Source organism: Vanellus vanellus, assembly GCF_965231255.1.
Source record: "Vanellus vanellus genome assembly, chromosome: 27".
Taxonomy (NCBI): domain Eukaryota; kingdom Metazoa; phylum Chordata; class Aves; order Charadriiformes; family Charadriidae; genus Vanellus; species Vanellus vanellus.
The window spans coordinates 773,095-800,750 of record NC_138932.1 but is presented as its reverse complement, the minus strand read 5'-3'; the positions used below and the strand labels follow the sequence as shown (position 1 = coordinate 800,750).

Sequence of the window (27,656 nt, the reverse complement as noted above, 5' to 3'; positions counted from 1 at the left end):
GGTTAACACTGTGCACCTTCAAAGCTCTCTTCATCATCTTAAATGAGGAGTTTGGCCTGGGTGTCTGTGATTAGAGAGTTGCCTGTCTCTGGTGGAATCCCAACTTAAAGGAGGAAGGTGCTTTGTCCACCCTTTGCAATGAGGACCCAGTTAGGGTGTCATAGGAGTACAGGTGGTGCCCCAAGGAAGGATATCAGTCCTCTTGGGGGCATTCAACTCTACCTGTCCCCTGGAAATGCAGTGCAGAGCATGGAATGCTTCCCTTGGTGTGCGTCTCTGGGGAGATCCTGACACCTGCTGCTCTGCAGGCTGCTTTTGCTGGCACTGCCAGCCCTGACTTGCATCTGGGGAGACTTGTGTCGTGTCTGGCAGTCTTGTTGTGTCTTTGGAACAGTGTTTGCTGTCCTGTCAGTACGCAGAGCCAAAGCAGAAGTTGAGGTATGGACCAAGGGAAGGAGGAAAGCAGAGGTATTTGGTCCCCAGCATGTTCCTTCGTTTAGGGGGGACATCTCAGTTTAGCAAGAGTGGCAAAGTAATACTTGGTTGTGGCAGAGCAACGTCCTTCCTTCGGAAAGATACCTGTGCTGGTGACTGAGGGCCTCTAGAGACTGCTGTTAGAGGGGAGAGGGAAAACAGCCAGGCTTATGGCTCCAGAGAGCAATGCACGATATCACAGACGGACTAATGCCCAGGGGCAGAGCTGACATGTTTGGAAAACTGGTGCCTGAGATCACCTGAGCTGGTTGATAGGGAAAGCTGAGGATGTGGCTGGTCCTCCCACAGGAACCTCGTTGGAAGTCTGGCCTTTAATGATAGGTTTGGAAGGAAATGAGGTCCCATCGTTGAGGACAAAACCGCAAAACCAGCCCTGGGAGGCTGAGAGGCTGTTATTACCCGGCGCGGTACGCCATCTCCTCCTCTTTGTCTGCATCTTCTTCCTTCATTTCTCTGTCATTTTCCCCGGAAACGTTTTGGCCTCTAATGTTGTCACTTGAAAGGAGGCTGTGTGGCTGAAGGGGCATGTCCTGAGCAGGGAAATGAAAAGGCAGCGTTGCAGGGAACATAAGCGGTGTCCCCATTTCTGTAATTGTGATGCTTTGCATGCAAGATGAGCGTGGTGGTAAACACATTACCTTGGCAAAGGGTGCCTCTGGGCCTGGGGTGATCTGCAGCGGTATAAAAGCCAGTCCAAGTGCAGGCTCCCTCATCCACTTCTCTTGCCTTCTCCTCCTTGGTCAACAAGGTGAGTTACAATCGCTTTTGCCTTACTCTTCTCTTTCTCTTCTTCTCCTCTTTCTCTTCTGGTCTTGGTAGAGCTTTGACAGAGACCCTTGCTCTTCGGTTGTGTTCCTGACTCTTGGCTCCTTGCCAGCACCAAGGGATGTGGGAAAAGGTCTTGGGCTTTCTTTGCAAGGAAATGTGGGGGATCAGGGCTCTTTAATCTCCCTTCCTCCCCCGGCAGCCTCTCCCTGCTCCCCAGCCTGAGCCCTTTCTCTTGCCGAGCAGGCTGTCAGGCTGTGCCTCACGTGCTGCCTGTGCTTTCCCTGCCCTCTCCCAGGTGCACCTCCGTCCCACAGCCATGTCCTGCTACGATCTGTGCCGTCCCTGTGGCCCAACCCCGCTGGCCAACAGCTGCAACGAGCCCTGCGTCAGGCAGTGCCAGGACTCCCGCGTGGTGATCCAGCCCTCTCCCGTGGTGGTGACCCTGCCCGGCCCCATCCTCAGCTCCTTCCCCCAGAACACCGCTGTGGGATCCACCACCTCTGCGGCTGTTGGCAGCATCCTGAGTGAGGAAGGAGTGCCCATCAACTCCGGGGGCTTCAACCTCTCTGGCCTTGGTGGCCGCTACTACGGCAGAAGGTGCCTGCCCTGCTAAAGCCGGGCTGGATGTCCAGTGAGCGCATCGACCAGGAAGCCCACAGCCAGGTGCCGGATTGAGGACGGAGCTGCTGACCAGGTTTTCCAGAAGGGTTGAGCAAGGTGCCAGCCTGTGCTGTCTGGAAACACGGGCAGCTGACATCTTCTTCTTCTCCTGCTGCTTTCTTCTCTGCATCATGAGTCCCTGTTGTCTCCTGCTCTCCTGTGTCATGGGTTCATCCTGAAGCAAGTTGAGAGGGGCCCTGCTCATCACCCTCTCCGCCTGTGTGTGGGAGGAAGACATGTGTCCCATCCATTGGTGTGAAGGGGTGCCTGGTTGTCAGCTGCCCTCATAGCAGCGTGTTCTGGGTCCCTTGCACCATGCCCTGCTTTATTTCACTCTTTAGACTCATTAAAGTTTGTGCTGCATTGTAGCTTGATGTCTCCTTGTGTTCCTTCCCTCCTGGGTTGCCCAGTCAAAGTGTCCCGGGGGAATGTGATGCTGTGGAGCGGAAAAGGGTGGGCGGGTAACAGCCAGTGGTGGACTTCCATTGTGCCCGGAGCAGCTGGTACTCTCACGGGTTATAGCGGTTGGAAGAGAGATGGAGTGGTAGACAGGTATGTGGTATTGTCTGAGTATGGAAAGCATGGGCAGGATCTCCCCCAAGGGACATGTGAGTAGCAACTGAGGTTGCATCCTGGCTTCCAGTTGATGAAGCAAGCCTTTGACCTGCTGAAGGACATTTCATTGCAGGCTTATGCCCACCTCCCCAAGTCTATGATTGCATGTTACCACTCAGAAAGTGTCCTTGCCCTTCCCTCTCCCAAGCACTTCTTCCAAACCCTGGTATCGACAGGAGTCCCACTGGAGTTCAAGGGACACGTGGCAGCTTGTGCAACTGTGTAAAGGGGGATGTGAGCCTTCTGCTAGATTTTTGGCACAATGTGGATGGGTTGAGCATAGGTGTGTAAAATGGGTAAGGGATGGGAATGGACCCATAGGGATTCTCCTCCCTCATCTGGAAGTGATGGGTAGCATCGGTGACATGTCCTGGAAGCTCTATGGAGGGCTACAAGGGAGCGGGAGAAGCATCTTTGCCTGCACTGGATCATTCTTGTGGTCAAAAGCATGAAGTGTTGCAGAGTCTTTCTGTGTGTGTCACTGTGTTCTGAAGGGTCATGAGTCTGGAGCACATGTACAACAAATCCTACAGAAACCAAATTTGGGTGCTGCGTTGGCGATTCCTGGAGAGGTTCCAAGCAGTGATCCTTTAGCCCTTCCAACCAGGCCTCAAGCTGGGGAGTGGTGACATGCCAGTTTTGTTCTCCGTCACTCCTTCCCATGTTCTTGCCCTCCTCAGGCAATACTTTGGTCCAGCTGCTCGCGTCATACTTCAAGTATGGCAGGAGGCACAGCTTGTGCTGTGCTCTTCCAAATCTCCTTGCAAAGACTCATGAACCCTGCTTGCTGCTCAGCAGGGTTGGGTGTCCTGTGGAAACCCTGCCACAGCTTTCATCGTGCCTGGTGTGGCAGCAGTCTGGATGGCCAAAGCAGCAGTTGTGGCAAAAACACGGGCAGGAAGAACAAAGTGTACTGACTGGCCAGCACGTGCCTGGGTCACTGGGGTGTCTCCAAGTTTGCCAGAGGTATCCAACAGAAAATGCTGGGAGGGGTATAGCCTTCATTCTTAACCACTGGCAGTCTGGTGCTTAAGGTGGGTAGAGATGAAGGAGAGAAGGAAGATGGCAAAAGAGCTGGGCAAACTTCTGCTGAGAACAGAGCTCAGGCTCAGGGAGAGTGTCTAAAACCCAAGAGCAGAGGTGCCATGGCTGGAGAGGCGATGCATGGTACAGTGTGAGTGGGCAGAGGATGAGGAAGAGCGAGGGATGGTGCCGAGCCTTGCATGTGGATGTCCAGGCTGAAGCCTCAGGGTTGTGAGGTGACCTGCCCATTCATCGGGAAACACATTAAAGTAAGGCCCTGGAGGGCAAGGGGATGGCATTACCTGGCAGGGCGGGACACTCCTCATCACTGGCTGCATCATCAGCCTGTGCTGACGTGTCATTTCTCGGGGAAACATTTTGGCCTGTAATGCTGTCACTTGAAAGGAGGCTGTGTGGCTGAAGGGGCATGTCCTGAGCAGGGAAATGAAAAGGCAGCGTTGCAGGGAACATAAGCGGTGTCCCCATTTCTGTAATTGTGATGCTTTGCATGCAAGATGAGCGTGGTGGTAAACACATTACCTTGGCAAAGGGTGCCTCTGGGCCTGGGGTGATCTGCAGCGGTATAAAAGCCAGTCCAAGTGCAGGCTCCCTCATCCACTTCTCTTGCCTTCTCCTCCTTGGTCAACAAGGTGAGTTACAATCGCTTTTGCCTTACTCTTCTCTTTCTCTTCTTCTCCTCTTTCTCTTCTTGGTCTTGGTAGAGCTTTGACAGAGACCCTTGCTCTTCGGTTGTGTTCCTGACTCTTGGCTCCTTGCCAGCACCAAGGGATGTGGGAAAAGGTCTTGGGCTTTCTTTGCAAGGAAATGTGGGGGATCAGGGCTCTTTAATCTCCCTTCCTCCCCCGGCAGCCTCTCCCTGCTCCCCAGCCTGAGCCCTTTCTCTTGCCGAGCAGGCTGTCAGGCTGTGCCTCACGTGCTGCCTGTGCTTTCCCTGCCCTCTCCCAGGTGCACCTCCGTCCCACAGCCATGTCCTGCTACGATCTGTGCCGTCCCTGTGGCCCAACCCCGCTGGCCAACAGCTGCAACGAGCCCTGCGTCAGGCAGTGCCAGGACTCCCGCGTGGTGATCCAGCCCTCTCCCGTGGTGGTGACCCTGCCCGGCCCCATCCTCAGCTCCTTCCCCCAGAACACCGCTGTGGGATCCACCACCTCTGCGGCTGTTGGCAGCATCCTGAGTGAGGAAGGAGTGCCCATCAACTCCGGGGGCTTCAACCTCTCTGGCCTTGGTGGCCGCTACTACGGCAGAAGGTGCCTGCCCTGCTAAAGCTGGGCTGGATGTCCAGTGAGCGCATCGACCAGGAAGCCTACAGCCAGGTGCCGGATTGAGGACGGAGCTGCTGACCAGGTTTTCCAGAAGGGTTGAGCAAGGTGCCAGCCTGTGCTGTCTGGAAACACGGGCAGCTGACGTCTTCTTCTTCTCCTGCTGCTTTCTTCTCTGCATCATGAGTCCCTGTTGTCTCCTGCTCTCCTGTGTCATGGGTTCATCCTGAAGCAAGTTGAGAGGGGCCCTGCTCATCACCCTCTCCGCCTGTGTGTGGGAGGAAGACATGTGTCCCATCCATTGGTGTGAAGGGGTGCCTGGTTGTCAGCTGCCCTCGTAGCAGCGTGTTCTGGGTCCCTTGCACCATGCCCTGCTTTATTTCACTCTTTAGACTCATTAAAGTTTGTGCTGCATTGTAGCTTGATGTCTCCTTGTGTTCCTTCCCTCCTGTGTTGCCTAGCCAAGCTTTCTAAAGGGAGATGGAATCATACACAGGGGGAAGGGGTGGCTTAAGGCATGTGGTGATCTCATATCTTTCTTGTGGGATTCAGAGCGGGAGGGAATTCCCACTGACATGGTCACCTGGAGGGGAATGTCCTTTACGTGTGATATAGCCTTCCCAAAGCCACCCACATTCCAGTGTCCTGAACACCAGACTTGTTGTGTCTCTCAGCAAACCTCTGCGATGCTTTCAATGGCTCCAAGAGGTGCATGGTGTGTGACAGATGCCCATGGAGTTGTATCCTTTTCCGTCTGTGCCCAGACCATCTCTCTGTTCCCTCCCGGCTGATGTACTCAGCAATGTCGGCAGAGTCCCACAGTCACAGTTTGGGAGTTTGCATGACCTGTGGGCCATGGCTCTGGTGTGGGGGGACCTAGTGAGTCCCTCTGTCCCTTGCATACCAGGGAAAGGAAGGAAGTAAACTCTCCAGGATGCAGCCATTGTGTCTTCCCGCCTTTCTGCCCTGAACTTCAACAACACCAACATCAAGGTGGGAAGTAACCTAGCTTGAGCGTCAATTTGTCATGTGTGGTAAACTCCACTGGTATGTTGAGGTAACTCTTGCCAGAGGGAATACAGGAGAGGACCAGCTGCCTATCCTGTCCTCCCACATGCTCATGTCCTTCACAGGTGATGTTTTTACCTGTGCATCCCAGTTGTGCTTCAGGTAGTGTGAGGAGCACCTCCTGTTCTGTCCAATACACTGTGGGAACCCCTACAGTGCCTTTCCCCACAACGAACACTCCATCTTCCCCGAAAGACAGCTGCTGTCAGCAAAACCCCTGTGTCCTGCTGTACAAGAAGCCCCTCAGGAAAATCACTCTCCATCAACACTCCTGAGCCATGCTGAGTTGAGAGCAGAAGTGTGATGGGGTGAAAAGATCATAGCAGGGAGGGAAGGCAGCATCTGTGGCACGTGAGCAGAGAGAGCAGGGTGCGGTAAGGCAGTGGGGCCTTTGTGCCCAAAGGTGCTGACACTGAGAGTCTCGAGGTCTGGTTGGAGGCTCTACCTGTGGATTGTCTGGGGCAGGGATCGGACTGAGAGTAGCCTCAGAAAAAAAGATAGATTTTGCACTTATGAAATGACTGCAAGCTCCCATCTTGAAGGAAAAAGAAGTCCTTCCCCTCGTTGTGACAGATAAAGCTGGTGTCCTGTGTCCCAGGTGCACAGGAGATTTTCTTTGCTTGCACAGCAGCGGCCTGAGTGCAGTAACGACAGGTCCAATGGCCCTGATGAACCTCGCCTGGGGTCTCCCATGCCTCTCTCTTCCCTTTGACCCAGGGCTCTATCTATGCCCTTAGCCCTTTCTTCAGCTGGGTCCAGGAGTGGAGGGCTCCTGTTCTTCTGCACGGTTGCTTATGCCTGACCACGACCCCTCTTGATCCGGACCCTAGGTTTCCCACTGCTTTCCCAGCCTCTCCTTGGGTCTGCCTGGTCATTGTGGCTCTGGTCAGCAACGAGTGGGCTCTGTTGGCCCAGGTTACCACTGCCGGATCTGGTCCTGACCTGTGGGAGAACTGGCCTGCTTGATGCCACTCCTGCTTCATCAACATGAAGCTGGTGGTTGAGCTGGACTCTGGGCTGCACCTGCCTACTGTCTCAGCATTTTCCTTGCTCAGGTACTGTGCCTTAGACTGTTTCTTCCTTTTCTTGTGTGTCATTTTCCCTGGAAACATTTTGATCTGTCATACTGCCACTTAAAAGGATCCTTTGTTGCTAACCGGGCATGTCCTGAGCAGGGAAATGAAAAGGCAGCGTTGCAGGGAACATAAGCAGTGTCCTCATTTCTGTAATTGTGATGCTTTGCATGCAAGATGAGCGTGGTGGTAAACACATTACCTGCGCAAAGGGTGCCTCTGGGCGTGGAGCAGTCTGGATTGGTATAAAAGCCAGTCCAAGTGCAGGTTCCTTCATCTACTTCTCTTGCCTTGTCTTCCTTGGTCAACAAGGTGAGCTGCAACCACCTTTGGTTCTTCTCTTTCTCTTCTTCTCCTCTTTGTCTTTTGGCCTCAACGAGTCTTGGCCTCAGCATAGTTGTTGCTGAGAGCCTTGGTCCTATATCTTGCTCTCATTGTCTCTCTTCTACTTGTTCTCCGGTGTGGGGAGAGAGAAGAAAGTATTTTCTGTGTTTGCAGGCACCCCATTGGGACCGGGGCTTCTACATCTCCTTTCCTCCCCTGGCAGCCTCTCCCTGCTCCCCAGCCTGAGCCCTTTCTCTTGCCGAGCAGGCTGTCAGGCTGTGCCTCACGTGCTGCCTGTGCTTTCCCTGCCCTCTCCCAGGTGCACCTCCGTCCCACAGCCATGTCCTGCTACGATCTGTGCCGTCCCTGTGGCCCAACCCCACTGGCCAACAGCTGCAACGAGCCCTGCGTCAGGCAGTGCCAGGACTCCCGCGTGGTGATCCAGCCCTCTCCCGTGGTGGTGACCCTGCCTGGCCCCATCCTCAGCTCCTTCCCCCAGAACACCGCTGTGGGATCCTCAGCATCTGCGGCTGTTGGCAGCATCCTGAGTGAGGAAGGAGTGCCCATCAACTCTGGGGGCTATGGCCTTGGTGGCTTTGGTGGCCGCTACTACGGCAGAAGGTGCCTGCCCTGCTAAAGCCGGGCTGGATGTCCAGTGAGCGCGTTGACCAGGAAGCCCACAGCCAGGTGCCGGATTGAGGATGGAGCTGCTGGCCAGGGTTTCCTGAGGAGTTGAGCACATTTGTGTTCTTCTGCAAAGGAGGGTGGGAATTAAGTTCTGTCTGGAAACATGGCCATCTGATGTCTTTTTCTTTAAATTCCTGCTTTGATGACTTTCTTTGCATCTGTTACTTTGAGTTTCATAGTGATTTGTTATAATGCTGTACTTTTAAATTGTCATTGGAGGTGTTTTATTCAGGAATTAAGGAAAAGTGGAGTCTTGCTTACTGTCTTCCAGTTGGACTGGTTTAAATGGCTTCTTTCCCTTATATAATTTTATTTATACCTTTTGTTTTGCACAAAGGTACTTGACTTTTTATCATTAAACTGATATTGCATCTGAATTTGAGTTCCATTGTGGTTTTCTTCTTTTTTCATCCTGTTGGGGAGGAATATGTCATTATATGGAAAATCTATTTAGAGTACCTTCTCGGTGGAAAATATGAGTTGAATAGTCACCACAATCAACCTCATAAACATAATTTCATTGTTGTTTATGGTCTTGTGAAGCATTGAACAGGTTTACATATATATTTCTCTTGCTAGTTTTTTCCAAAATTTTTTCCTCATCTGTGTGGAAAAATACAATTTCAGGCTGGGAGTTTCTGATCGTATGACCTATTTGGCATATTTGAAACTCCGAGAATTTGAAAGTGCATAATAAGATTTTCAGAAGGAGTATTTGGGTTTTGATTTTTAGTTAGATTGAATACTACCAGACTCTGATGCTTTAACCCTGAGAAGCTTTGAGCGATCTTGACTCCAGGATTCTAAGTTGAAGTGAGTGTTCAAATCTCAACAGAGTAATAAAAGTCTTCATATGATTGTATCATTAATACATTTTTATGACGGGTTTTGATGTCCTCTCTTTAACTCCTTAAAGAAAATCCAATAAATTTTATTCCTTAGCCAATCCACAAAAGAACATGAGTGAAGAACTAGACAAATGGCCATAGGTATTTCCCTTAAGAACAGTTTGGTTTTAATCCCGTTACTCACCATCTAGGAATTTTGTCAAAGATGATAAAATACAGCACAGTGAAAGACATCAAAGAATAATAAAGAATACCCTTGTCTGTAGGTATATAAGCTTTGAGAAATTTATCCAAGTTTTTAATTGTGTTGACTCCTTTGTTCTCCCACTGGAACTACATGGGTTCTGACAGGACATAGCACAGGAAAGCAAGAAGAAGGAGTGTTGTGTAATTTGATGACTCCACCTTGTGCAGTGTTTTCTCTTTTAGACCCCACTAATATCTATTTGAAAATTCAAGTATCCTAGTGCTGAGATAGAAATAGTGGAGGAAGCAGAGGGAAGATACCTGCCATTCAGGTTCAGTGCTGGAACCAGTCTAGATGTCCACACAGTGGGGGGGAAAAAAGTAGGTTTATTTTTTTCAAATATTTTACACTTAGGTTCTGAGTTTTCTTTGCTTAAGAATTATCTACTTGCAAAGCTACCAAAGTAGGGAAAAAAACAGTTTAGAGAGAAGATGCGATATGTCCCCTTTTAGGCTGTGGCTTGAGGCAGCAAAAGCGAAGTACAAAAGACGGTAAATCAATAGCTACTAGACCAAGTGGAGTCTTGGCTTAAAAATTGGTTTCCATAAGCGTTTTCTAAACAAATAATTGAAGGGACTGGAATTGCATGCGCAAGCATATAGTGCCCTGCTGACAGAACTGGTATGACTGAAGTAATTAGTTATTCACTCAGATCTGTGAGGAATCACTGATTGCACTCTGATGTACATCAAAGAATGGCTTCATTCTTGGTGGCAGGAAGGCGTCTTTCTATGATGTAAATGGACTTGTAGCATAAAGAATCCAGAAATGTATTTCAGGAGAATGAAATGTCTGGTTAAGTGGCCTGTGTCCAACAACAGCATGTCCTGAAAGGTCCGTTTGCGGTGCTTGTTGTGAATGAAAAACTTGAAGAACTACTCTCTGCTGTAAGCTCCTGATTCTATCTTGCTGATTTAAAAGAAAAAAGAAAGCAATGTCCTGGAACTAGCCATCTTCAGAGAGCATGGCATCATGGAGTGTTTGTGCAGGATGTTGAGGCCTTTATTAAAAGTATCGTTAGAGAAGCAGTTGCTGAAGAATGTAAACATCAATTTGAAAGCTATGTCCTCTTTATATGTTAAGATTGGAGAAATGGGTACAATAACAATGCATATGGTTATTCACAAATTTATGAGACTATTGAGGTTTCCTTTTTTGCATGAATTAGTTCTCACATACATTTTTGCAGGTGGAACCTTTTCTTGATAATGAAATTGTTTTGCTTTGTTTTCCAGCCTAGATTCACCCTGGCATTGCATGAGAAGCATACTCTACCCATTAAAAGTTCTTTCATCTTCACCATTTATGGGTACTTTTAATTTCTGGCACTTTTAAACTGACTCTATTAGTGTCAATATGAAATTACTCCAAGCCCAGCCTAATAAAGACTTTTTTTTCAGCTCCTCTGCAATTTGTTAGCTTGTGGTTGTCTTGGGAGCACAATCTAAGATCACTTTCATGACATTTACTAAAGCTCTTTGTGTGCAATTCCCTGCCTGACCCACTTAAGAACAATTGCCAGTTAACTTGTTCACCATCTTTAAAAAAATCTCCAAGGAGGGCTTCCAGTCTCTTGGATGAGTTCTTTGAGCCAATCATACCAATTTGGAGTGGTCAGGAGACAGTTCAGGAGTCTTTTTGAAAATACTTCAGTGATCTCTGATGAGTCTGTTCTTAAAATACGAGGTAGTATTCCAAATAGAAGCTCTTGTATTAGTAGAAAGAAGCAGAAGTGTTGAAAACTTCTGTGGATATTGTTATAATTTTTACGGGAAAAATAATTCTCCAAGTTGCCAGTAAGCACCTGGTACTAGAGAAGAATTTGTATTTAAAAAAATGTACGTGTTTACATGTTTATGGGTTCATAGCACTGTTTAGATCTGGAAAGGAAGGGAAATATTTAAGAGCATAGGTGGGACACTTTAGATAATGTTATTGGAATATGAAAAGCAGTTTAAAATTTTGTAAAACATCGTTTTTTTTTTTTCTTTAAAGAATTGTTTGGTGTTGGTTTTCATAGAGTCTTAAAATACAAATGGCTTAACTTTGTGAAGGTATAAACTTCTTGGTTCAGAGGTTTTAAAGGCATCCTGTTGGGCAGATGATGAGGGTATTAAAACCTCATCATATGTCGTGAGCAGTTTGATAACTTAATTCTGTGAATATGCACATTGTTAATGAAAATTTTGAAGGACTTTGAAGCCTTTCTTCTTTAGGAACCCAATACCAAGAACTTTTATTTCCCAGATATCTATGAATGCACAATATTCAATAACTCTTCTCCAAGGAGAGGTTCCAACCTTGTAGTTTGTACAAGAGAGATTGCAAAGTAAAGTTAAAAAATGTATTAAAATTTTGTATATATATTCCACTCATGCAATAAACTTCCATCAATCTGGAGAGTAATCATTGTTGTACTGCTGTTTGTAGTGAGGGAAAAAATACAATGGCAAACAGGTCCTTGTGTGGGTTTTTTCCTCCAATGACTCCACAGTTAAGCTTGTGGAAGGATAATACCTCAAAATAGTTTAAAATTCATGTCTGTCTTCAATATGAGTTGTGAAGTGCTAGTCGTATTGGTGGTCTGAGATGGTACAGAGGGGAGTTATTGGTTCATTTCATAAAAGAACAGATAATCCAGGTTTCGATGTCCCCTTGTGCTAGGAGCTGTGCCACAAACTGTGTTACTGAAGTGTAATAGGGTGCTACTGTCCGAATTTGATATAATATAATAGTATTTTTCTCTGAATTTCACACGGGGATCTGATTCTTTCTCGTAGGATTCAGTGGGGTTTCAGGTGTGCATTTGCTTGTGTTTTTTTGCAGGGCCTTCACAAAACACAGGAGTTCAGTCTAGATTGTTCTTATGCTTGGCTGGAGCCAGAGCTTTGTAAATATTGGTGGAGACTAGAATTTATTAAGGATTTACACCCATATTCTTAATAAAAGAACACCTTTCAGTGATGAATTATGTATTGTATAATTTCTTCTTAATATTTTTCCTTTTGACTAAAGTGAAGCATACACTGGAGCATAAATTTTGTTGTGACTGAAAAGTGGCACTGGAATAAATTTGGTCCATAATACCAGAAGATGAGAGAAACTTGTATGACGGAATATGTATGTCAGAAGATAAGGAAGTGAAAACAAAATAATAAACAGTAAGGAAAAGACATTTAATCAGTTGGAAGCATTTTGCATTCAGGACATACTCGTTGGTAAATAATTTCATGCACAAAGGATGTCTGTGGTCCTCAGGCCATCTGAGATGCAGTATAAAAGCTAACTCAACTCAACGTCCTTCCTCGCACTTCTCTTACTTTTTTCCTCTTTTGTGAACAAGGTTAGTTCAAATCTACTTCTCTTTTTCTGTTTGCTGAATTCTTGCCTTCATAACAATTTGATTACTTACTTTTTTTCTCCACAGTATTTTGCTCATTGCTGGATTGGTTGGAGGGAAATATTTCTCTTTTAAAAAGTTGGTGTTTGTTTTTTTTTTTTTTTTCTGTTAGAATTGCAGGTATTTCTGCAGCCCTGACTTGGCCATATAGATGCTTGAAATGGTGATATGAATTTACTTAAATGTGGGCTTTCAGACATGCAGAGTGACTTAGCTACTGCTGCTGCTGCTGCTACTACTACTACCACTACTGCTGCTACTACTAAAAAAAGATTAACAAACTGAATGGGTACAATACCTGTGCAGGGCGATTGGAACTAGGTGATCTTTGAATGTCCCTTCCAACTCAACCCATTCTATGATCGTATGATTACAGAGATCTATGTGCTCCATCATCTTTCAAGTAGCAATGTGGATTTTACGTCTTTTAAGGGTCTTATCCATTGTCTGTTATGCCTGAAATTTCAGCTGGGTTGATATGAAAACAACAGTGTTTGAAAAGGATGGGGATGCATGTATCTTCTGAAATGTCATCCAGAAAAGTCCTTTTCTTTGCTGTTTATGCCATGAGAGGCTTCTTCAGTGTTGCCATTTTTGTTATGATGAATCTATTATTGGGCACAGTGGGAAAAAAGAGGGTAAAATGAACCATATATTAAAAGAAACAGCTGGAGAGCAAGGAAACGAGGAAGATTTAAAGTAGAGTTTTGTGGGTTTTAAAAATCAATTATGTCGAACCACAAGCTTTTGAGCTCTAAATACTACTTTCTAAACGAAGACAAAATGATGCTGCGTACTGAGATTAGAAGGAATAGTCATAGTGAGTTCAGCAAGGATATTGGCTCTAATCACATACCCTCAGCCACCTTCTGCTGTAGTAATCAACAGACTTCATTATGATAGACATCATCAAAAAGTTCTGCTTGGTGTTTTAGTGTTGCCAAGTTTTGAAACTACATTATGGGGTACAGTGACATCTGCAAGTTTAGAGAGATGGTTTCAAGGACTGTGAGGACAAGGGAAAAGAATAGCAAAAACTAGAGGAGAGCTGAGCACTCAAAAGACTGAGATGGGCACAGGAAACAGTGACTTTGTGTTTGTTGGTGTGTTGGAACTAGATGCATGGAACTCCTGGCTTTCTCATAGATGGTACATCTGTGGACAAGTTGTCTGGGAAAGATTTCCACAGACCTCAGCTTCAAGTATGCCTAACTGTATTGAAATTTGTATCTCTTCCTAGGCAAAGTTGGAATCTGAAAAATAATTCTTTATCTAATTTTCCAGCTGTCTATTGAACCCTATCCATAAGTACGTTTGTGGTTGGGTATTACTCATAATTACTACTTCTACAGTGCTCTGAATACCTGGGGCTGGATCTCAGTAGTGTCTTTCCAGACATACAGCCAATCAAAATACTAAAATTAATGATACATGTATATGTCCTTTTCTTCTGCTGCCAGCTATTCTACCTGGTCACCAACAAATGAGAGAGGATTATTTCAGCCTCCGTCTTCTTGTAGCAAATTGAAGAGTTCGGTTTCCTTCTCAACTCACTCCCCACCCAACTCCTAAAAGGATCCCTGGAAATCTCCTGTTGTAGTGATGCCTGAGCGGAGCAAATGTAAGTGCAAAACAACTCCTACATAGCATTCACTTCTGGTCTTGTGTTTCAGACTTCCCTCCACCCCACAGACATGTCCTGTTACGAGCGGTGTCCTTCCACCTCCTGCAGCCCAACCCCGCTGGCGAATAGCTGCAACGAGCCCTGCGTCAGGCAGTGCCAGGACTCGACAGTGGTGATCCAGCCCTCTCCCGTGGTGGTGACCCTGCCCGGACCCATCCTCAGCTCCTTTCCCCAGAACACCACTGTGGGATCCTCAGCATCTGCAGCTGTCGGGACCGCGCTCAGTGCTGAGGGAGTGCCCATCTCCTCCGGCAGCTCCTTGGGATTTGGGAGCTTTGGCTATCCAGGCCTGGGCAGCAGCTACAGCCGGCCCTACCGGCGCTACAACACCTACCGCAGTGGCTTCTATGGGCCGTGCTAAAGCGTGAGGAGCGAGCAGGAAGAAAGGACCAGGAACACTGAAGCACGACCCGACACAGGACTGAGCTCATGGCCATGGTTTTCAGAAGCGATGGTAGATACCCACAACTCCAGCTCAAGTTAATGGAGCTGTGGGAGTTAGTCATTCCCTAAAATGAGGCCCCTTCTCTTGTTATACTACTTAATATTTCTAATCAAGTATGTAGTTCTGCTGTGCATCACTGTGTTTGATACTGCATGGTGTAAAAATTATTACTTTAGACAGTAGATGGAACTACTGAAAGAGGAGTTCTGTCTGTGGAATACATCACCGTGGGATGTGCCATTCTTCCCGTATTGAAACCTGTTCCTTTGCAGTATTTTAATCCACTCTTTGGTATTATTAAAGTTATGCTTTTATCCTATCTCCAGTCTTCTGTTGTTTTTTTTTGTTTTGTTTTTTTTTTTTCCTTCCCCTCCTACCTTCTTTTGAATCGTTTTCTGGGTGAAATTCATCATTGCATAGATCATCACTACCAGAGACATGATATGAATGGCACTGGGGCCACTAATAAGAGGAGAAGAAGATATGTTTAGTGCTCAAGATCAGAAAAATATTTAATTTTGCAGCTGAAATGCATATTGACTCCACACTGAATCATCATAATACTTGGCTTTCTGCATCTCTGCCAAGAAATTATGCTCCAGGCTGGAAGCGTTTTGTAATCTAACAGAAAGGCAGGGTATCTAATCTAGCATGTAATTATATTTGTTTTAAGGAATCCTGTTGTGATTCATACTCTCAATAACTGACCTGGAGCTGCAGGGTGCAAGGAAAGATTTACATACTTTTACCATCAAATCACTGCTTGAATGCTTGGATTGGTGAAGGAAAACATGAATGGCAGCAGAAGCCTCAAAGGAGGTATACACACAGCTTTTTGCAACAGAGAGCAAAACTGTTTGATCTATTTACTTGTTATTTACTACACAAATATTGTGTATTATAAAAGCCTGGTTGTCTTTACTGTCCCGGCTGCAGCCCTACAGATTTCGAAAAAAAAAGCTCATGACAGGAAAAAGAGTGTGCTAACATAAAATAAATACAGAAATCCTTGCAAGTAAATGATTTTTGTTAAATTAAGGACCTGAGATTTAAACCAGATTTGCAACAGCCCCTGCAGCTACTAAAATTATAGATTTTGGGGAAGAATTGAAGAGATTCTCATCTTGGGAAAGTCTGAGGCATTCAAATAATTCCAATAATTCTGTTGTAGCTAGTTAAATTATCCCCAATAGTTAAATTGTTCCCAGTACTTAAATTGCTTATGGTTTATGTACCAGTCTAGTCTCATCCTGGCCTCAGATGAAAAGCCTTCCTCCAAACTTCTTTCATCTCAGACCTGTGGATCTTTTGAATGCCTCGTCCTATTACACTTAAGCCTCTGAAGTCACCATAAAGATGATACAAATTTCAGTTCTTGTAGGTAATTTGTCAGTTCTTGGGCAATTTGGTAGCTCACCAGCCTGTCATGGGAGCACTCTGTTGTTACACAAAGGGTTTTTAATTGAGTGTGTGGAATGCAAAACTCCATTTCTGATCCATAAGCCAGGGCTGTTACGTCCCGGTTCACCAGCCTTAAGAATCCCAAAAAGCAAAATCCAAAGGCTCTCAACCTTTTGGGTGAACTCTAGGTGCTAATTAGACTATACTGGCAGAATATCAACGAAAACATTTCCAGGCTGTTAATGAGTCTGTTTCTAAAATATTATATACCCTCCAAGAAAAGCTGTTTATGTTCCTAGAGGGAAGAATGAGGAAAAGTTAGCATTCCTTGTCTATCTCAGTCTACAGATGAAAAGGAAATTAATTCTCCAGGAGATTGACTGTTTTTGCCAGCTATAAGGAAATAATTTTTCAAAATGTATAACAAGATGACAGGTAGTATGTTGGATAGTAGAGATTTTGAGGAAAGGGAAGAAAAAGCCTCTCTCCTTCTTTTATAGAAAACGAGAGCAGAATTTTCTCGTGGAGGATCATTAATATACATTATAGGATTTTACAGAAGATGAAGGTATGGCTTTATATTTTTAATCAATTATGAAAATTTTTAATAAAATAATTAAAGTTTCTGAAGGTGTTTACCTTGAATTAGTTTGTGAAGTCCTTTGAGTGATCTTGACTCACACACTTTGAAATTAGGTTATTAGCCAGGTGATGCTGAGATCTTGCCACGTACCTTGAACATTAGGTAGCATGAAACTTTGCATATTTGAGCCATTAGTGAAAAAGCTCTTCTGAACTTTGAAGTCCTTTGTTCTTCTGAAGACCAGGACCAACCTGTGTATAAAGACACCCTTCATTTAGAGTTAATTCGTATCTCTTGGTGGGGGACGGTGGTGCTAAGAGGAGAGATTTGATCCCTGCTTTTTCCATACTTTCCATCTGTGCAAGTATTTCCGGCAGGTTGGAACAGAGCCAGGGCAGGCCACAAAACAATCATGTAATGATAAATGTAATGGAGAACTGCTGGGTGGAACTCCAATTGACGCTGTAGTTTGGCTCAGGCAGAGCCCTGCCTCTAAGAACCAATACTTGAAAGCAATCTTTAACATGCACCTTCATACTTAATTTTATGTGAAAATTGCTGCACATCTGAGCAACTTACTGAGATTTCAGGTGGGAATAATGGTGATTCCTCAGATGAGAGACTGCACCGAAATGGTATCGAGAATTAGAGGCAGTTAATAAATGTCACAAAGCAATAAGATCATGTAATCAAGCGCTTTCATTAAAAGTGTGATTGTTTGTCTTTGTCATGGGAAATGAAGCCAAGTTTTATGATTGGGTAAAGAAATGCAGTCTTATATGTGTTTGTATTAGCTCTATTCATGCAAACTGGAAAAACTGTGGGTCAGCCCAAGCAATTTTAGAACGTGTTTTATTGTCTCTGGTCAGCAGTTCTCGCCAGTCTTAGTTTTCTTTATCCTTTGCAGTCCTCCTGGAAATTTGGTGCTCTTCTCAGCCATACACTTGTGTGGGATTGAAATAGTGCAGAAGTGCAAAATTTGGGAATACCTATTATACAGCTTGTCTTGTGGTAAAGCTGAGTCCTTGAAATGGAAATGCTTGTGGATGGAGCCCAGGCCCCCAGCTCAGACCTGAATGATTATTCACCTAAAGGAGTGAAGTCTTGAATAAGGACGAAGCATCACATACACTCCCCTTAAGCAGTGTCTTGATGACTAAAACGAAGCATAAAATGTACATTGGCCTTAGGAGGGAACATAATTACTGCTGTAATTCAAACGAGTCGCCACAGTCTTCCAAGCAATTAAGTGAGTGCACATTGGTGAAGATGAAAGCTTTGTCTATTCTGGAATGTGAATGTAATAAGGGGAGGGGAAAAAATAGAGCAATTCTAAAAGAGATTTTGAAAGGGGGAAAAAAATAGGGTTGATCAGTTTGGGGGATTTTGCATGCAAAAGTACGGATCATTAAATAATTTCATGCATAATGTATGTCTCTGGTCTGCAGGCAGGCTGGAACATGGTATAAAAACCTATACAACACAAGACTCTTCCATCCACTTCTCTTGCCTTATTCGCCCAGGTGAACAGGTAAGTCTGAATCTACCCAGTCTCTTTTTAAATGCTAAACTGTTACTTTGATGACTGCTTTTTTTGTTGATTTTTTTTTTTTTTTGTTATTCTTAGTTCTTTATAAATATTGCTAGCTTTTTTGGTTTTGGTAAGGAAAATTAGAAAGGTTTACTTCTATCAAAAAGAAAGGCTCTATTGACTTGTAAAGCAGGGTGTAACGAGACAGGAGTTAGAGGACACTGGCAATATTGTCTCTCAAAGCAAGCAGCTTCATGCTCCATTTTAGAGGCCAATGCTAAGGGAGTAGCTTGCCAATGAACATGGTTAGAAATATAGTTGCATCTTGAGAAACTGGGACTAGTAAAAAAGGAAAAAAACTGTGCTGAGTATCAGGCTCTATTCCCAAGTCCTGTTTTGCACAGGCAGAAGAGCAGGGATCTGAAGAGCAGCAGACTCTAATACACTGAATTCAAATCAAGGCAGAAACCTCTGATCGGGTAAATAATCCTTCTTTGCACTCCAACTTTGACTGTTCTGGTCATATGACATTTGGGAGCAGAGGATCCTTCTCAAACACTTTTCTGTAGTTCTGCAAATGCTGCTGGCTGGGTTGTTAGCTAAATCCAGTTATGGGCCAATGTTCAGCTCAGGGCCACTTTCACTGCCCGATGAGAGCTCCGGCTGCTGCTCTCCATCCCCTGGTACAGTTACAACTGCACCTTCTCCCAAGGGACTGTACGAAGAGAAACTACCAAAGAATGGGAAATGCCTTTGCCGATGTGGGTTAGGGTTAACCACACCATGCCTGGCACCACGGTTCAGAGGCCAGCTGCAGAGTGGAGACATCCTCATAAAAACCAAGAGAAACCCCTGTGCTATTTTCATACTGCCTACTGTGGATCTTGGTCTAATAAATCATAGAATCATAGAATGGTTAGAGATGGGAGGGACCTTAAATCTCATCTCATTCCACCCCTCTGCCCTGGGCAGGGACACCTCCCACCAGCCCAGGTTGCTCCAAGCCCCATCCAACCTGGCCTTGAACACCTCCAGGGGTGGGGCAGCCACAGCTTCTCGGGGCACCCTGCGCCAGGGGCTCACCACCCGCACAGTCCAGAATTTCTTCCTGATATATCATCTAAATCTGTCCTCTTTCAGCGTAAAACCATTCCCCCTTGTCCTATCCCATTACCCCTCATCTTATCTGACCACCTACCCTAGATACTTTCACATATGTTATCCTCTTACTTGACTTTTATAAACTTAATAGAGCTTTTATATTGCATTTACTTTCTTCCCTGTATTCCAGACTTCCCTCTGTCCTACAGCCATGTCTTCCTACGACCTGTGTGCTCCCACCTCCTGCAGCCCAACCCCACTGGCGAATAGCTGCAACGAGCCCTGCGTCAGGCAGTGCCAGGACTCGACGTACGTGATCCAGCCTTCTCCTGTGGTGGTGACCCTGCCCGGACCCATCCTCAGCTCCTTCCCCCAGAACACTGCTGTGGGATCCTCCACCTCCGCAGCTGTGGGCAGCAACCTCAGCTCTGAGGGAGTGCCCATCTCCTCCAGCAGCTCCTTGGGATTTGGGAGCTTTGGCTATCCAGGCCTGGGCAGCAGCTACAGCCGGCCCTACCGGCGCTACAACACCTACCGCAGTGGCTTCAGTGAGCCGTGCTAAAGTGTGAGGAGCGAGCAGGAAGAAAGGACCAGGAATGCTGAAGCATGACCCGACGCAGGACTGAGCTTATGGCCATGGTTTTCGGGAGTGATGGTAGATACCCACAACTCCACCTGAATTTGTTGAAGCTGTGGGAGCTCAGTATCTCCTAAAATCAGGCCTTTGCTTGTCTTATTCTTTGAATACTTCCTACTTCTGATGAAACTTTTTTTTTTTTTCTTCTGTTGATGTAGATGGGATTTTATTGTCTCATTTCACAGGAGCCCTGAGAAAAGAAACCCAGGATGAAAAGACACATTAGCCGTTGTCTTACTGAATCCTAGAAATATGTACTTATACTTTGTACGTTTTTATTCTGCTTTTTGCTCTCATTAAAGGTACGCAGCATCACAATCCCAGTCTCCCGGTGTTTGTTTGAAGATTTTTAGCAGCTCACTTTTCGTCAAATTTCATACTGTTCCTCTGTGCTGTTAATTGAAAGCGACATTTTCATGCTGCCTCGAAATAAGGATTTGGCTGGTGACCTCTTATGTTAAGAAATCATTTTACAGCCGCAAAACTTTGGGAATGTTGTTATAAAGTATCTACCTTGTATATGCAAAGTAGAGGATGTTAGTGGACGTGAATTAGATACATTGTAGCAAAGCAGATGCTGTATATACACACAGAACCGATCTTTTGTATATAAGTGCTATAGATTTGCTACATTTCCTTTCCCAGGTCTGGTTTTAATCATGAGAATAAGACCACGCACTTAAAAGTGCATGTTTTCAAATTCCTCCTCTTCGTCAGAAAACGTTTATGAGGGCCATGGTCTGCGCAAAGCGGGACCCCAAAGAGAAATGAGCAGAGGGAGTTTTGGGGCAACTGCTCTAAGAGGAGATCTGCTCCCCCTGCAAAATTATATTGAGTGCTTTTTGCAATTTATGCCAAGCTGTCTAAGGCTGCTCAAATGTAGATTTGTCCGTCATGTTGTAAACCAAGCTCCTGCAGCCTCTGGGTGGATCTTCATGGGCTGCTGCTGAAATGGTTGGCCTTGGCAGAGGTACTTGTGCGCGCTTGGCTGGTTGCAGGCGTCTGTGGAGTTAAATGAGAGGCTGAATTTTCACCCCACACAAAAGTCTGTAATTTCAGTTTATTTTGAGTATGAAACCCCTTACCTCCTTACTGGGATGGAAAGGCTTGAAACGAATGTGTCTTATTCCTGGGTCTCCAGCTGCAAACAAGTAGGGTGTGATCTTTTCCTTCCTAAATGACTAATGGAAATAAATGTAAAATTGGGGAATTGGCATGTAATTGCAGCAAAATGCAGGTGAGCGTTATCTCATGTCACCCTTGGTGGAAAGAAACCACGCTTCGTGAAAAGGGTTTGTATCGATGCTTATGGGCAATCCCTCGCCCTGAGGTGCTGGGTTGCAAGTGCGTATTCATCAGTCTTGGTGGCACCAAGGCATCCTTCTGCAAGGAAGGTGGATCTGACACGTAGGGGCATGGGTAGAGAAATACTAATTGCACCCTTACGATTGGGAGTATAATTAAAATCTGCATTTGAAAAATTATTCAAACGTATTTAAAAAATAACTAAAGCCCACCCATTTTGGGTGTGGTGTTTTGCAGATGTTCTGGTGCATAAATAATTTCTTCGCTCCAGGGGAAATTAATTTTTGTTGTTGTTTTCTTCTACTGTTCCCCATTGAATTTCAGCATAACAACTGCACTACACCTGACCCTTTGCAGGCATACTCCACAGATCTGTATGCAGTAGTTAGTTACATTTATTTTTTGACAAAAAGGGAAATTGTAACATAAATTATTTAAGCTTATTAGACCACAGTAAGATGCCAAACCAAACCTCAAACTATAGTCATTTTAAAGTTTTGTATTTGAATAACATTAACAATGAAAACAACTATGGTAAGGTATGAACTTTGAGGACTCCATATCTACCGATGGTTGAACACCTTTGCCTTCAGGGAGCTATTTGAGTGGCAGAAGCTGAAGTTGTGAACCTCAAGTCACAGGTTCTGCCTACACCAAAAGGCAACTCAGATTTCACATGCAGCGTGCGCTGCTCAGCTGCCAGGGCCAAACAACTAATTACAGCCAATAACTAGTGGTGGGCTGCAAGAGAACCAGCAATGCCATGCAGAGGCATGTGGTCTGACTGGACTGAACCAAACAACCTGAAACTATTGATACATTTTTTTTTTTTTTTTTTTTTTTAAGCGGTAAGCCAGGAATTGCTAATAATGCGAGGGCATGAGCCGAGTCCACTTGCAGTGGACTGGAACCAGGTGCCCAAATTATTGTGTGAACTTCAGAGGGCGGTGTAGGACACTCAGGCTGTTGCTAACACTGTCAATAAGCATTTATATTAGCACAATTAGCTACAAATGAGGTCTGAGAGAAAAGCAAGAACTATCAGAGCTGGTGTGAAAGGTGAGGGAAGGGAATAGCATAGGAGGGCTCTGAGTTGCAAGAACTTTCACAGATTTGTTCAAAGGCCCAAAGCCTCTGAGGCCTCCATTTCTTTATAATGAGCTAATAAATTGCAATTCAAAATTTATTGCAGGTGGCACTTTTCTTGCTAGGGAAACTTCCATTTTCTGTATGTTTGTTTCTCCATGCACAAATTTTTGGGGTCATTTTTGTGCCTGGAAATGTGACGTGGGGATTACTGTGAGTAACCTTCCAGGTCTGTTTTGATTAAGGATTTTTTTCTCAGACATTTAGTCACTCACGGGTGTCTTGGGTGGATGTTCTCATGTTATGCAAAAAGTTTTAATTATAATCTGAATATATAGGTCTGTCCTTGATTATACAAAAAAACCTGTGAACTGCTGATTCACTCACTTTGATTCCTCTCAAAGATCAGGCCGCTAAGTCATTCTGACCGTAGAATAAAATGGCTGGAGTCAGAACAATAATTATTGTAATTATTTTCACAGAAGGCTGTAGACATCTCGGAAAGTATTGCTCGATTTTTTTTTTTTTCTTTCTAAACTCACATTATTATTTTAAACGTATTTTGTGTTTTCCAAGCACAGCTTGGGTGAAGGAAGAATAAAAAAATATTAATGAAAACAATCTATGGATACTGTTATGCAAATTAATTCCTCAAATGGCTGCTATAAAGGAAATTATTTTCAAAAAAACCTGCTAATCCTTTAGAATATAGGCAAGTACTGAGGAATGGACAGGGCGGATGAAGCTAAAAAAGGCTAGGGAAATTTATTTTAGAATCTCCTTGAAATATGAGCTGGCTTAAACAAAACCTTGAGCTATCTTTTTAAATTAAAAATAAAACTACTGTAATTCCTGCAGCCGGGAACAATGACATAGATTTTAGAACCCAATGTCTGACCTGCGCACCCAAATCTTAATAATATATTATTACAGAAGTGATATGAGAATTCAAATATGGGTGACCTATCTTAAATTGGTGCATAATATGATACTTTGCATGCCAAGCACTTTAATAAAAGCTTCTGATAAAATTTGAAGTTCTCAGGAACCTATGACCAAGCCAAACAAGTTTCTGTTCCCAGGGGATCTTCACAAAGACACTCCTAATTTAGAAGTGATTTACATGTCTCAGTAATTAAAGCGCTAGGAGAGCAAAACCCTCAGTACTAATCTCTGTGTCTAGGATTGCTTATGCATTTTACCCTCTGCAAGTCCCCCTTATAGAAGAGGCTCAATGTTGTTGCGCAATCCAAAGATGGTTGTAAAGTGACAGCAAAATTGCCTGCAAGTAAAGAGATTATTGGCATTTTATATACTTTTCACACTTCTCCAACTGGCTACCGTTGATCTATAACACATCTGTACCAGGTGCTGCAGAGACAGCTGGGGAGATGAATGCACAATAGGAAAGGAAGAATTCTTGTACGTGATTTCTTCTGCCTCCACAGCTGAGTTTTGCAGTCTTATCATTTGCAGAACTCTTCCTTGACAACAAATGTCACTAAGTGACACAATATAGTTATGCATATGGAAGCTAACCTAAACACAGTTGCTGATGTTTTGAGGTCTGAGATAAGAATAAAAGTGGATTTGTGGATTCTTTAGATAAAGAACTCCTAAGAGATCAGGCCCAGGATTGGAGACAGCCAAGAAAGATCCTGTGCTAATAAGACTTGACCTTCAAACTCTTCCACAGAAGTGCTATTGTTTGATGTTATCTTGTTAGACCAGACATCTAATAGTCTTTTTTTTTATCTTTTTCCACGTCAAAGAAGCAGTATCAAATGTGGTTCTATATCTCAGCCTTCGTACACAGCCATAACACTTTTCAGTTCCTCCCAACTCTCACAGGAGTCTTCAGTGTTGTCTTTAAATAGCATTTGTGCTGCTTCTCTCATCTGGGGGCTGGAGTTGGGGGTAAAATTATGTGTGTATTCTTGGCCATTTTCTGAAAAAAAATCACTCTCTCCTCTTTTCCCTACAAGCAGCTTGAATTCCCAAACTACAAGTGTTTGTGGGTTGAATTCCAAAAGCTGAAATTCTTCATGATTTCCAACAGTATTTACCTTGCAGAGTAGGGTACAAGGGACTGCATTATGTAAATTATGCTTAATCGCCTTTAATGGCACCAGGCACATCCAAAAGGGTTTTGAAGGCAGAATAAATTATTCTGAATTAATCATTCTAGTGTTCCCAGAAATTAACTTGGCCCAGAATATTTTAAGATGAAAGAGACTTGTGGTCAGATAGACATGCCACAAGATAAGGAAGTGAAGCAGTAATAAACACAAATACTGAGGGAAAAAAAACATGTAATCAGTTAGTGGCTCATAAATAACTTCATGCACAAAGAATGTCCCAAGTTGTTGGGCAACTTGGGACTTAGTATAAAAACCTGAGCAACTCAAGGCTCTTCCATCCATTTCTCTTGCCTTCTTTGCCTTGGTGAATAAGGTAAGTCTGAACCCATTTATTCTCCCTTTATTTGTTGAACTCTTGCCTTGCCGATTTTGTAGCTTTTCCTTGCAAATGTTGGAGTACATTTCGGTTTTTCTCTGAGGGAGGAAGGGGGTTTCGTGTGAAAGAGGAAGTTTTCTGTACGTGGTCAGTTTTGAAAATCACTGAATGGGGCAATTAGCCATAAGTTGGCCAGTTAGGTCTGTTTATTCAACTGTGGAATCCAAACAAGTTTTTGGATCCTGCAGCTGAACATAAAATACCTGTAGTGAATTCTTGGGTCTGTTCAGAGCAGTGTGCTGGTCGGTGGAAAATTCAGCTAAGGCCAGAGGATCAGAAGAACTCGGGGATACTGGCCAAAACTGGCAGTTCTGGGTCACTGGCTTTCCATGTAGAGAGCAATCATCGGTCCATGCTTGCTTTGAAACATAATTCATAGTTCTTCCACCGGCAAGGAGTGACCTTTAACCAGTTGCTTCTCCATCCTCCAAACAACTATTGACAGACTTGCACTGTAGCTTCTGAGATCAGCTGATGATTTTAATATAGCAATACACAAAAAGAGAAGCGTTCCTGAATTCAGCTGCCTGTCCTTCCAGTTCTTACTGTACAGATTTTTGTATGCTTAAGCTTCGGTTTCCCATTTTCTAAAAGTGGGAGAAGGGACCTCCAAGATGAAACATGCATGAGAGGAAGTGAATGAAATGGGAAAGGTTATTTGCTGTATTAGAGTTAGGTAGGAAGTTTGTCATCATTGAGTGTTTAGCAAAGAGGCAAGCCTTGGACCAGGAATAATGAGCTGTGTCTTACTTGCTCCAGCAGAGCACCTTCATCTGAAGGCTGCAGAGTCAACCTCCATTTCTCTAGGACACACAGAACCCTAATAGTTTTCCTGTGTGCAGCCACAACCGCACAGGGAAGTGTTGAAAATGCCATTTCCCAAGGGTAGTGTTACAGCCATGTGGTTAGGGCACTCTCTGCAATGAGAATGAAGAGGTTTTCAGCACCGGTATGTGCCATGGTTCCTGGGTGAGTTGACTGAGCATGGAGGCTTTAGGGTAAGTTCCTGACTGAGATGCATCAGTGTTACCTTCCCTATAGTGTCCTTAAAGAAAATGCAAGCTCGACCCTATTTTCCAAGTACTTCCTCTGGATCTGGTGAGAAATGTCATCTTGCTCCCCATGGAATCTCTTGTTAGTTTGTTATGTACTCCCCTTTATCAGAGAATTTCAGCTGTACAAAGAGTTTTATTTAAATTCTTGTATTACATTTCTTTCTTTTGTGTTTCAGACTTCCCTCCACCCCACAGACATGTCCTGTTACGACCTGTGTCCTCCCACCCCCTGTGGCCCAACCCCGCTGGCGAATAGCTGCAACGAGCCCTGCGTCAGGCAGTGCCAGGACTCGACAGTGGTGATCCAGCCCTCTCCCGTGGTGGTGACCCTGCCCGGACCCATCCTCAGCTCCTTTCCCCAGAACACCGCTGTGGGATCCTCAGCATCCGCGGCTGTCGGGACCGCGCTCAGTGCTGGAGGGGTCCCCATCTCCTCCGGCAGCTCCTTGGGATTTGGGAGCTTTGGCTATCCAGGCCTGGGCAGCAGCTACAGCCGGCCCTACCGGCGCTACAACACCTACCGCAGTGGCTTCTATGGGCCGTGCTAAAGCGTGAGGAGCGAGCAGGAAGAAAGGACCAGGAACACTGAAGCACGACCCGACACAGGACTGAGCTCATGGCCATGGTTTTCAGGGGTGATGGTAGACAACCACAACATGAAGTAGATGGAGCTGTGGGAGCTCAGTATCTCCTAAAATCAGGCCTTTGCTTGTCTTACTTCTGTTATGCTTTATATTTCTGATCAAATGTCTTGTTCTCTCATGCTTTTTTTTTTTGTATTTGACAATGACTAGGTAAAATATGTAATTATTAGAAATTATTCTGCATGACTGAATTAGTACAGTCCTCTTAAACAATGAAGAAGGAAGATCTCATTTTGCTGAGCGTGTCATTGTGAGAGGGATGAGTAGGTACTGTCCTTGGTGGACCATGGAAATGTATACCCTACACTTTATGTTGCTTCCTTCCATTCCTCAGCCTCATTAAATTTGTGCTGCATCATACTCCGAGTCTGCCTGTACTTCTTTCTTCTCCCAGCCCCTTTTCTCACTTGCCTGTAGTGAAACAGGTCCCTTTGCAAGTCATCAGTTCCAGAAAACACTGTGCAAATAACTTCATGCCAACTGCCAAGGGAGAACAAGGCAGAATTCAGTTGTGGAAAAAGCTTTTCTTTTGTCTATACATGGTAAATCCAGCCTGAGACCGTTTATCAAAGGAAAGAGATGATGTTCACCTGCAGTGGGTGCATCTCCTGTTGTAGCATAGCAGAAAATCTTAAAGTAAGGGAGCTGCTTCTCTTTACACTTTAAAGACCCTTTACCTACTGCACCACAGAGGTGGGAAAAGGCCCTTTAACTGTTTTAGTATTGCTGTTTTATGAAAAAATGTTTTGAGGTGGATGTCTTTGAAGAGGGATGAGAATGGGGCAATAAGGTGATTTGAGAAGGGGAATTAGCTCCCCTTCATTGAGAAGTGGAATAGCCTGATTTCAGGGGAAAGCTCACTGAGGGGAACACTTTCTCCTTGTCCTTCTGTAGAGGTAGCAGACAAGAGTATCTACATAGAGAAGAGGACAGAGAGGTGCAGCAGGAAAATCTACAGGGGCATAAGGAAAACTAGAAATCATTGGAAGAAAAACCTTTTTCTGAAGTGCTACCTCCACCCATCCATTCTCATCTTGCTGCACAAATAGGATATATGTGCTGCTACCTGGGAAACGAGAAAGAAAGTTGTGGCTTGCTTTACCCCATCTGTGATGTTTTGGAAGACACCTTTAAAAGAAGGGGGGAAGATGCTTTTCCTGAGCACAGCTGAGTTGGCTC

The 27,656-nt window shown here is 44.7% G+C and overlaps 6 protein-coding genes across 6 annotated transcripts; all 6 read left to right on the top strand.

The window, feature by feature from the left end:
• Positions 1–1,579: 1,579 nt before the first annotated feature.
• LOC309682176 (feather beta keratin) lies at positions 1,580–1,876 on the top strand (the record flags this gene model as incomplete). The annotated part of the gene is made up of 1 exon (XM_082496200.1): positions 1,580–1,876. One exon carries the CDS (start codon positions 1,580–1,582, stop codon positions 1,874–1,876), a length of 297 nt encoding a protein of 98 aa, XP_082352326.1.
• A 2,672-nt stretch (positions 1,877–4,548) lies between these two features.
• Positions 4,549–4,845, top strand: LOC309682174 (feather beta keratin; the record flags this gene model as incomplete). Its single annotated transcript, XM_082496198.1, has 1 exon — positions 4,549–4,845. The coding sequence occupies one exon, from the start codon at positions 4,549–4,551 to the stop codon at positions 4,843–4,845; it is 297 nt and encodes a 98-aa protein (XP_082352324.1).
• Positions 4,846–7,646: 2,801 nt separating this feature from the next.
• Positions 7,647–7,943, top strand: LOC309682171 (feather beta keratin-like; the record flags this gene model as incomplete). The annotated part of the gene is made up of 1 exon (XM_082496195.1): positions 7,647–7,943. The coding sequence occupies one exon, from the start codon at positions 7,647–7,649 to the stop codon at positions 7,941–7,943; it is 297 nt and encodes a 98-aa protein (XP_082352321.1).
• Positions 7,944–14,182: 6,239 nt separating this feature from the next.
• Positions 14,183–14,533, top strand: LOC309682163 (feather keratin 4-like; the record flags this gene model as incomplete). Its single annotated transcript, XM_082496187.1, has 1 exon — positions 14,183–14,533. The coding sequence occupies one exon, from the start codon at positions 14,183–14,185 to the stop codon at positions 14,531–14,533; it is 351 nt and encodes a 116-aa protein (XP_082352313.1).
• A 4,911-nt stretch (positions 14,534–19,444) lies between these two features.
• On the top strand, positions 19,445–19,795 carry LOC309682165 (feather keratin 4-like; the record flags this gene model as incomplete). Its single annotated transcript, XM_082496189.1, has 1 exon — positions 19,445–19,795. One exon carries the CDS (start codon positions 19,445–19,447, stop codon positions 19,793–19,795), a length of 351 nt encoding a protein of 116 aa, XP_082352315.1.
• A 6,235-nt stretch (positions 19,796–26,030) lies between these two features.
• On the top strand, positions 26,031–26,381 carry LOC309682164 (feather keratin 1-like; the record flags this gene model as incomplete). Its single annotated transcript, XM_082496188.1, has 1 exon — positions 26,031–26,381. One exon carries the CDS (start codon positions 26,031–26,033, stop codon positions 26,379–26,381), a length of 351 nt encoding a protein of 116 aa, XP_082352314.1.
• Between the last annotated feature and the right edge of the window lie 1,275 nt (positions 26,382–27,656).